General features: G+C 40.2%; 3 protein-coding genes across 3 annotated transcripts; 1 reads left to right on the plus strand and 2 right to left on the minus strand.

Annotated features, from left to right (window-relative positions):
• Positions 1-327: 327 nt before the first annotated feature.
• LOC310787644 (uncharacterized protein) lies at positions 328-4700 on the minus strand. The gene is made up of 6 exons (XM_083649122.1): positions 4683-4700; positions 3231-3432; positions 1979-2110; positions 1808-1891; positions 999-1120; positions 328-801 (listed from the first exon to the last, which is right to left on the minus strand). The coding sequence occupies exons 2-6, from the start codon at positions 3376-3378 to the stop codon at positions 760-762; spliced, it is 528 nt and encodes a 175-aa protein (XP_083505248.1). The 5' UTR covers positions 3379-3432; positions 4683-4700; the 3' UTR covers positions 328-759.
• A 261-nt stretch (positions 4701-4961) lies between these two features.
• On the minus strand, positions 4962-8241 carry snrnp25 (small nuclear ribonucleoprotein 25). Its single transcript, XM_083648828.1, has 5 exons — positions 7856-8241; positions 5975-6065; positions 5756-5861; positions 5583-5657; positions 4962-5491 (listed from the first exon to the last, which is right to left on the minus strand). Exons 1-5 carry the CDS (start codon positions 8084-8086, stop codon positions 5434-5436), a joined length of 561 nt encoding a protein of 186 aa, XP_083504954.1. The 5' UTR covers positions 8087-8241; the 3' UTR covers positions 4962-5433.
• Positions 8242-8563: 322 nt separating this feature from the next.
• Positions 8564-10151, plus strand: polr3k (polymerase (RNA) III (DNA directed) polypeptide K; the record flags this gene model as incomplete). The annotated part of the gene is made up of 3 exons (XM_083648805.1): positions 8564-8822; positions 9270-9357; positions 10024-10151. The coding sequence occupies exons 1-3, from the start codon at positions 8712-8714 to the stop codon at positions 10149-10151; spliced, it is 327 nt and encodes a 108-aa protein (XP_083504931.1). The 5' UTR covers positions 8564-8711.
• Between the last annotated feature and the right edge of the window lie 864 nt (positions 10152-11015).

Here is an 11015-nt window from a genome sequence, read left to right on the forward strand (position 1 = left end):
ATTCCAACTCCGCTCAGGGGTGTTCCATCAGTAGCTAACGGATGGAGCTCTCCATGGTGCTGAACCTGTGTTCTTCACTCATTTTGGCCACTAATTAGGCATTTTGACATTTAGTTGGCCCTAATGACCTATAATTCAAAAATCTGGCCCTGTCACCATCTGTTCAGGATCCCTGCCGGGCCCAGGACCCGTGCCAAATGTGATGAATGCTGCCAGGCCAACGGTGTCCGAGGGAAATGAAACAGATACGTTGATACGTAGGTTTGCTCATTTATACAATAAACAGACGAAATCTACCACAGTCACAAACCTTGAGCTGGTCTTGCAGTTCTTACAGTGATCAGATCAAAGAAGTCCTACAGGAGATATATATACAAGTGTTCCCTGGGAAGCAGATGTAATACAGGTTTACATACAGGCAGATCTAAATCCACATGTCTCCTTTATGTGCTCCATTAAAACCAAAGCAATATCGCAGAAAGAGTTTAGTCGACAACATCACACATTGTTCCTCAAACGCACGAGCAGCCTTCAGTGCATCCCGCACAGTGTGACAAATATAGTGAGTGAATGCCAATGGGCCAAATCCAGATTGGAGCCATATGCTGCAATATTACTTGAGCATGAGGCCAAGGAAGGACACCATCTCACTCTGAGCTTTGCAGTTCAAACCCCCACCAGCCACTTGTCTCTCAGAGCCTTTTGATTGTGTGGATTGAAGTCCGACACCTGGGACACGTGTGTGTGATATCTTTGAACTTATCCACGCAGAAAGGAATGAGGCAGCAGCCAGCCACGCAGCTGCAAAACAAACAAGACACAGAATGTAAGCAAAACACAGAAACGAAAGCAGACACCGCTAACAGTGACATTTGCATTTGCGATACCAATCCAGATCCAACAAGCCATGATTATATTTACTCAAGTAAATAAATCTATTATATAAAGAGGGAGGATGGGAGGGGTTCATACCCAAATAAAGATGTCATGAAACACACCAGCCAGGTCACGCTACTGACAGAGGTCACGATCTCTGTGGTGATGAACTGCCGGCACTCTGGGCACTGGGTCTTGGATGGCCATGCCGGAAGATCTTCTTTGTCCAGAATCACTGAAGGGGCTGTGAGGGCAGGACAAGGTAGAGTCCAGTGTTGGTCAGCATTAGTGGCATACCTTCCATTTTCCGCATGCATTTCTTACTATTTTCAACCAACATTCTAATTGTTTCTAAACAGACATTTAAAAACATCTGAACTGCTTCATCATTCTGTTCAACAATACAGAAGAAAAATACAGAATGTGTAATTTTATAATGTTGTTTAAAGTAATGAAGTTAAATAAAGGCCACATCTAGACACAGCAAATAGTGATTAAAAAAATCCTGGTCGTGTCAGGAACATAAATGATGTGTTTAATCGATACGTTAGTATTTGTTGGTCTGTCATTTTCCATCAGCAGGAACTTGTGATGAATGATGTTTCTACATTTGTCTCTAAAATAGGATAGTTAGCATTTATTGAAACCAATTTGGGATGGAAATTTGCAGTGGTCAGTATAGTAAGGTCAATACACTGGCTACACAGGAAAGTGTTGAGAGAGAATGATCATTTGGTCAATGCTTATTAATATTTATAAATTAGTACAGTATTCCCCTTAAGGTCCATCAGATGGACCAATGGTAATTTGACGATTTTGCATTATTGGGGTACAAGGGTTAATCATTAAGTTCATGCTTATTAAGCATTAACTAACCGTTAATTAATGTACCCTTATTGTAAAGTGCTACCAACTCATAACAGTGACTCACCTGGGAGAGAGGGCGGAGCTTCGATGAAGAAAACTGAAGGATCAGAAGAATGTACAAGCTCCTGACCTGAGGTGGTGAAACTGACTAGAGGAGAAAGGAAGAGAGAAACGTGATCAGAATGAGGCTGAAGCACCACACACTCTTCATTTCGAGCAGGGAGTTTAGCAGCACCTTTCTTATGGCGTTGACCGTTGTTGATGATCTCCTCCTGGCATCTCTGCAGCTCAGCCTTCTTCTCAGACAGCTGGTTCAGTTTGTCATCGATGCTGTCGATCTCATGCTGAGGATTTGAGGCTCTTTCCTCTGGAGAGGGACATAAGAGCTTAAAAACTCAAACACACCATGCAAGGACTTTTTGGTCTTAAACAGACTCATGCAATATTGTCTTTAACACATGAAGTGTTTCCAGCCATGGTTTAAATAGCTTGTTACTTCATGTTAATTGCTCAACATTTAAAAGGTGAGGATGATTATGTTATCTAAAACAGTGGTTCTCAAAGTGGCCCAGGGGTCCTTGAGGGGGTTCCAGGGGGTCCCCAGCAAAAAGTATTTTAACTATAGGTCCATGCATAAGTAACACAATGACAGAACGTATGACTATTTTGGTCCTGTGTTTCATACACTTTCTGTAATAAAACATCTAAAAGCAAAAATCTTATCAGATGGGGGGGGGGGGGGGGGGTGTGAAGGGACCACTGGTCTAAAATACTTCTTGCATTGTAGGTCAATGCTGTCATAGAAGTAGCTGCTAATGTCATAAATATTTCATATGCTTCCATGCCAGCATTGCTGATGACCAATGTTGGGCAGTAACATACAGTAGCTACTGTAATTGTATTACTTTCCCCAGTAACTAGTAATGTAAGGGATTACAATTTCCCAAAAGTACCCTAATTATATTAGTTACTAATCCAAGTAACTTCAAGTTACTCCATTACTTTCTCCAGCGCTGGCACAGGGCTATAACGAAGTGTGGAGACAGTCTGGCTATGCGAGAATTCTGCATTGCCAGAAAGTGATTCATTTTTGTCCTATTCACCTTATGTTCCAACACAGGGGTCAGCCAGTTAAGTTACTGGGTCAAGTGGGTGGGGCTACATAAGGTGAAAAGGCAAATAAATAAAAGTAAGCAATTTGATTGTTGACTCCTCCTCCTGTAAGGTTAATTATTGTTCCAATAAAGTGGATTCATTTTTCAAAGGAGGAAGCTAAAAGGCTGTATTTACGGAAGGGGGTAAGTAGCTAAACTAATATAGTAAAGTAACAAGTAATGTAACTAATTACTTTTGATAAGCAAAGTAATTGTATTACTTTTTAAAGGAGTAATCAGTAATAAGTAACTAGTTACACTTCCTGAGTAACTTGCCCATATACTGCTCATGACAGAGTAGGATTGCTCACATGCTCAAAGTTCAGACCGTACCTGGGCCTTCACATACAACGTGGCCCTTGAACTCCTGAAGTATGCTCAACATTTTTCTCCGTTCCTGCAGTTGGTGCCTTTTGAGGGAGATGTTGTTCATCTCTGTGGAGATCCTCTCCAGCTCGCGGACCTCAGAGTCACTTGTCATGATGGATGCTGAGAAGAGGAAGGGTTGAATGTGTGATGTTGATGCTTCTTTGGTCTGCAGAAGGTGGTGAAAATATGACAGATAAAGTTAAGATAGATAGAAAGATCAAACTTATTTTATCATGTGCATGTTTACTTTTTAGGCTTTAGATCCATTATTTTTTGTGCAAATTAACAGAAACAGATTCACCACGTCATTGAAATAGATGTCCTATACCAAAGCCCCCCCCCCCCTCTATAAGCAGCGATAATCACAACTTCAGTGGGTGTGTTGAATATTGTAGAATAGATTAATGATGGTGGCAAAATGGAGATGTACAGTGTGTTGCTGTAATACTAATTTGCATGACCACATTGTTCTACGTGCTAATTTCTTCTCAAAATAAAGACCAGCTATAGGCTATTCATACCAGGAGAGTAATATAATTTATGATACTTTAAAAATATTGTTAGCATTACCATAAAGACTATAACCACATTTAAATGTTCACAGACTGAGTGGCCATTGTTTGTTTTTAACCACAATTTTGAGAAGATGATACTGTCATGGTGGCATTCTTAGTGGTTTAGGTATTACACAATTGTGTTATTTTCCCAATTTCTTTATCTTAACTTGACCACCCCATGGTGAGCTAAAAAGAGTTGGAGGATGTAAGTCAGCTATCATTTGACCTTAGACCTTTTTCATACATAAGTATAATGCATTTGGTGTAACTTGGTCAAATTGTTGATTTGGGTTAATTTTGTCAAATTCAAAAATTGTAGAAAATCCTCACACATGGACAGGTACTGTGACATGTTTGTTTTGTATGTGGAATAACTGATGGTGCATGTAATCTTATTTTTGTCATTTTCTCTGAGCTAGTTATCTATTACCTCTCATTGAATAGGTAGGCTATAATAATAGAGTTGCTGTAGATCTCCAAAGCATTAGATATTCAAGATTAAAGAAAAATATAAAATTCAGATCAAGTTGGTAAATGGTTCAGTGTCAGAAGAAACCAAAAACAAGAGCAGCCAAAAATGCAACACTGAACACAGTGAAAAGTGCTCACTCACTCTTCACCTGAATTTCCCCAAGAAGATTAACAAAGTGAGATCTTATCTACATCCATCTATTTAAATAGAATTATATTTCATCCAAAAAAAATCTTGAGACACAAAAAGTACCAAATGAAAAACTAATCTAAGACAAATCTAAAGTTCTATGCTGATAAATATGAACTGAAGTCATCACAAACTATTTTCCTAAGGATCCTTTCAAAATGTTTTTTTTAATTAGCACAATGAGAAAATGTGTTTTACCTCGCTACTCCAGCTGCTCCCAGCTCCAGCCGTTATCATGCATAGGGTTACTCAGACGGGAAAACAATGTCATTTTGTTTTCCCTCCTACCAGGAACCATAAATATTCAAATATACATTTTACATTTACACCGGGCGGCCGTACCTGGAAAATGTTTCCTAGTGTTGTTTTTGGCATGCAAGCTCAAGCGAAACACACCCACACAAAATCAAATAAGTTTTATTAAAATCTACAATTATACAAATCACTGGATACAGTGTAAGTAAAAAGGGAGTTTAACATTCAGTATTCCACTTTATTTCATTTACATCTAGCCTCCCTGAGAAATGAATGAGCATGCTTAAATCTCCTCTATCATTGGCTTTTTATTGGTCAGGGAAGACCTGTTGTGAATAGCTTTATATTTATATTATTCAAGTCAGGATACTCAAGTAGTACATGTTTCAGATGGTGCATATGCATTATAAGAAAACCTGGGATTTATCGATATTAACAGGCATACTGAAGAATGTAAACATCTTATCCCTTTTTCTTTTTCAACTTTGAGTTTTCAGTTTCAACTATCAAACTCTGTTAGTAATATTTTGAGTTTATTATATGTACAGAGATATTATAAAGTCAGGATATGAAGGTTTGAATATAAACCCCATACATAATAACATTAACTGAGACAACTGCTATTATTGTGAAAACTTTGTGTGTGTCACTGTACATCTGGGAGACAGGGAGCAAAGATGTTTTCTGTGCCGTTTCACTTTTTCCTGAGTCTCTTCATGAATGTCACATCATCTCTGTTCCTGATCCCATAGCTGAAGATGGAGAGGGTAAAAAAAAGATTCGTGATTTTCAGAGTCAAACTATGCCAATGCAGTAAATAGCAGCAATGTTTTATAATCTTACTCTTTCAGTCTCATTTTGTCATCATCAAGCTTTTCCCCTTGGAATACTAGATGATATGTCCTCCACACATATCTCCTGTCAAATAAAAATAAATGCAGCAATCAATAATGTAAATTATGCTATTTTTGGTATTATTTAATCCTCTTACAATGTGTTAATGTATGTGTGTTTACCAGCTAATATATTTGACCCCGCCTTCACGCTGCTGTTTCAGCTCCATGAACCTGCAGATGGCTTTCTTCAGGTCAAGCACAGTAGCGTTCTGCACCACCACTATGGCTTAGGGAGGAAGATTTTACACAGTATTGTTAACATGTTCAAATACACAAGAAAGTGTCACAGATTGTCACTCAGCTGTTGTCCTGACACAGCGAAACAGCCTGAACACTTACGCATGACCTCGCCATCCGCCTTTAACACCCTCACGGTCATCGCCTGGCCATACTCCAAGGCAATCTGAGAGTTCACCTCATCTAGGGTCACCTGGACAGAGATGTACTATTCAGTTATTAATGAAGTTTCTGCATTGATGAAGGCAGGAACATTTGGAGGTCTTCAGCTCTGAGGTACCATTGGTAGCCCAGAATGTCTAAGAACATTTTTCTTTTCAAAAAAAAGTAAACTTGGGTCACATGACTTGGTCTCAAGTCACAATTTGAACTGTTTGAGACTTAATGACTTGAGACTTGACTTGGCTTTTGGTGACATGACTTTGATAACTTGAGAAGGTTTCTAAAGCCTTGATAAAAGATCTTGTGTTGGTGTAAACAACTTAGAATGAAAATTATGAGATTTGATCCACCAGACGACTGAATTAAAATTTTGTTTTCTGAATTTGTATGGAATGATTGAACTCTAAACGGATTATACAAATTAAAAAGCATATGCCCTAACCAGGTATTTATACTGTTATAAAGAGAAAACATTGCATGGATGCAACTGGGACGTATCCTCAGTGATGTACCCTGGGGTCATAGGATGTTTCGGGTCTCGCAACATCATACACCCTCGCCCAGGTGACCCAGCCGGGGCTGGCCAAGCCCCAACTTACGTCCCAGTAGCTACCCACGGTCAGCCCTCTAGGAAGGGTCGAAGGTGGTCACGTGGTCAGGGCCACTCAATCCGCTGCTCCGGAACTACTCTGCCGGGACCGGGGGGGAGAAGGGCTCTGGTACGTAGAGGGACCGGGCTCTGTGGGTTGCCACCCGGCCGGGCTCCTCCCTCGTCTCACCAGGTCTAGGACCTGTGCGCTGCACCAGACTCCCCCGCTCCAAACATCTCATTCCGATGTAATGGTATCTTGGTGGATACCATGCAGTACCAGTAATTGGTGGCACTGCAGACTCCACTTGCGGCTTGAATGGCCCTCCTAGAAGGCCTCTCGTGGATTGTTGGGCTTCTTCCTCACGGAAGACGCAGGCTGGGGCGCTAACCCATACTGCTCCCGGGTGCCGTCCCTATAATGCCGTCCTTATAATGATATTGCATTGAAAAGTCCCAGATTTGTTTTTAATTGATAGTGGACCCTTGATTTGCTGTTCTACATTTAGACTTGACATTAATAATTAGCCTAGGTAAACCCAGCCCCCACGTGACCTGCTCTCTCAGTTCCCAGTCACTAGTGACTGAGAACAGGTCTGAGAGCAGGTCACGTGGGGGATGGGTTTACCCAGGCTAATTAATAATGACATGGACTTGACCAAATCTGAGACTTGTGCCTCAAGACTTAATTGAGACTAACTTGGGACTTGGGAAAGTTGACTTGGTCACACGGTAGCTACACTTCTGTATATACTATGAATGTCAGCTTCATGGCAGTAGGGCTGCAAGTTCCTGCAACTAACAATTATTTTCATTATCGTTTAATCTGTCGATTATTTTCTCGATTAATGAATTAGTTGTTTGGTCTTCTATAAAACGTCAAACAATTGTGAAAAATGTTGTTGAGTGTTTCCCAAAGCCCAAGATGATGTCCTCAAATGTCTTGTTTTGTCCACAACCCAAAGATAGTATGTTTACTGTCATAGAGGAGTAAAAAAAAAAAAAAGGGTATTCCCATTTACGAAGCTGGAATCAGAGAATTTTGAAAATTACTCAAAATGATTAATCGATTATCAAAATAGTTGTCGATTAACTTTCTGTCGATCAGTCACTAATCTATTTAATCGTTGCAGCTCTAACGTTACATGCCAGCCTAAAAAGGTGAGATTACAAACACATTCTGGTCCCCTCCCCTCTATTAAAGAAAAACATAATAATAATAATAAACCAGCCTGAATAGGAAGGTCGCAGAGTAAAGGGTCCTGCACAAGGCGAGCAAGTCCCTCCTCGAAAATGTCCAGTATCTCCGAGTGGGGCAGAGCCTCTTCATCCTCCTCCTCCTCCTCCTCCTCCTCTGGTGCTGCAGCCTCCATCAGGTCCGTCTCTTCCAGCTGTGTCCTGACATCTTCCTCCTCCTTCACAGGCTGATTCTCACCCAGAGACTTATCAGGCGGCTCCTCCATCCTGCAGCCAAGCTTATTCAGTCCAGTAGTAAACGGTAAGGTAGCTAGTTGACAACAGCTAGGCTACTGGACAGGAAGACGACTACAACGGGGTTTTTTTTTTTTAAATACGCGACTCAAATTACACTACAGTGCACCAACAAACCGTGAATGTTTCATGGATGTATTAAAAGAACGGAATGTTTACATTACATTGTAATGAGTACCATTATACATTACGTACCGGCTGGAAACAGCAACTCAGTATAAATGGATCCCGGCAGTGAAAATAAATCGCAGTCACCGTTTCTCTGCCCTTTCGTTGATGAGGAATAACCTGCTAAATGTAATATTAAGTAACAATCATATTGTAATTTTATGTTACGTTATGTTATATTTGGGGGGGGCTGATAGTTGAATTACTACAAGACAATTTCCTTTCGTTTTATTTTGTTTCCCACCGAGCAGAGAAAAATGCAGCACTTGCCTTCAGCTCATCTTCCGCTACTCCACATCATGGATGTGCTCCACATGCGATAAACTAAACTATTAAAACACCGAACTACACATCGAGAAAACGGACGAGTTTTAGCTATTGTGCTCACGGTACTTTGACTCTGTTTTTGTTTGTATAAGTAACGGTAACATGCTGCTTTTCTGTCCAACATGCGGGAATGTTTTGATCGTCGAGGAAGGACAGAAGTGCCTGAGGTTCGCCTGCAACACCTGTCCCTACGTACATAACATTACAAGAAAGGTAATCTATCCGCTGCAGCAGCAAGCAAAGCATACGAACTCCTAGTTTATTTTGTGTAACTTAACGTTAATTTAAATGCCCGTCATGTAACACAGATACAGATAAGACCTTACAGTCGGTCATGTTGAACTCATAAAGCACTTATCTTCTTAGAAGGACCACAGCAAATGTATTTCATATTTCTTCAGTATACTTTATTAAGCTCTGCTGTCCTTCCAGGTTCAAACTAGCCAAGTAGTTTCTAGCCTCAGAATTCGACTTCCATTCAATCAACGAGTAACATAGTCGAATGGTGGGGCTAAGTAGATTCAGATATTTTGTAGTGTTATACATCCAGATATCAATTTAAGATATTGTTTTGCTGTCGGTCTCCATGTTTTGTATTGGAAGCGGCGAAGCGCATCTGCTGGTTTCTGCAGGCTTGACACATTTCTTCACCCATTACAGGTAAACAACAGGAAGTATCCCAAGCTAAAAGAGGTGGATGATGTGCTTGGTGGAGCTGCGGCTTGGGAAAATGTGGATTCTACACCTGGTAAGTGGCCTCTCTAAAACACACCTCTAGCCAGCCCAAATGGTCAATTGGAGGAAGTCTTCTGCCTTCAGCTCTTCACTGCTGATGGTGTGTTTGTCTGTGTCTTGTCAACTCTACAAAAGATTCCCATCACTTTGTTTTGCACTACCAATGCCTCACAGCCTTCTCAAGGCAGTAAAACCCTGCCAGTGCTGATATGGGCCGGGCCTTTTGTCTTTGAATGGATACTTGTTTAATCTCCCGTGACACACTGTCTTGTTACATTTTGTATTGCACAGTGTCAGTCATGTATTATGTAAACTGTCTTGTGAAGTGTCAGCACCAATTGACCAAATCAAATTCCTTCAGTGCCCATTATACTTTGCAAATAAAAGTAATTCTGACACAAAAGCCAGATGTGTAAGCAACATTTTTCACTAGAGTGAATAGAGATTGAATACACATTTTCATGTGATCTATTTTTTCCGATTGTTTTGTTCCTCATTTACGCATTCATTTCACTCTTAATTGCAGAGGTTTAAAAACCTTTAATGGATTTCCCCAACCGCACAATTTGTCATAACCTTTAGCCGCATTATTTTATGGACAGAATGTTGCAAGTCAACTCCTCTAAATCCTTGGTCGGTATTCCAGGGTAACTCATCATATTTGTATTTCTGTTTACAGAACCTTGTCCTAAGTGTGGGCACGCTCGGGCGTACTTCATGCAGATTCAGACGAGGTCAGCAGATGAACCAATGACAACGTTCTACAAATGCTGCAATGCCCACTGTGGACATCGATGGAGAGACTGACACCTTTGCACATTAAACATCTTAGTGCTCATCTACCATATAGTTCTCCATAACTCCATAACTTTCCACTCATTTTTGAGCCTATACATTTTTTGCTATCAGTCTCTGGTAGTTCTTGAAATTGCATTGTGCACTTTTTTATTTCCTTTTGCCCTTGGTATTTACATGAGTTATATCGTTCAATCTACAGCTCCTTTTCAAAATAACTAACATTAAAAATAATCAATTTCAATGGAAAGTCTGAATCATATTCTGATTTTTATTGATAAAATAGTACCTGTATGCAACAGTCAAACAAATTTTGATTTACATAGTTATACATATCACATACATTTAGAGAGCAATGCAGAGTTTGCAGACCAGCATTAGCCACAACAATGGCATACATACAGTACTTCGTATTAAAAGTTTCAATGCAATCCTTCAACTCAAAATGTACTGCTTTTCTTGCACAAACTAGCCTCAAGTCACGTTTCTGTAAAAAGATTCAAAAGCACACCAAATGGTTCATGCAGAGATACTCCGCATCTGATGGGCATGCTGTGGCTCAACAGACTGATTGCCATGTTGTTGGTATTAATATCGTTGATGGAATCACAATGAACATTTGTGAGATGTCTCAATGAAGCTTATCCTTAGCAAAGAGTTAATATTAGTAGGGTGTGTGTGTGTTTTTCTTTTTACAATATTAGAGTCAAGACATGTACCTGTATTTGCTTTAGGTGTTATCTAACATGCATCCGAGCAATGCAAGTTAATCTTAAAGGGATAATGTATTAGTTTGATTACAGGCCTACCGAGAGAAGACATAAGATGACTGATGTCCTGAGCATCTCCATCAATAATACTGAAACCCTGCAGCAG

The sequence above is a fragment of the Poromitra crassiceps genome (assembly GCF_964638095.1).
Source record: "Poromitra crassiceps genome assembly, chromosome: 13".
Classification (NCBI taxonomy): Eukaryota; Metazoa; Chordata; class Actinopteri; order Beryciformes; family Melamphaidae; genus Poromitra; species Poromitra crassiceps.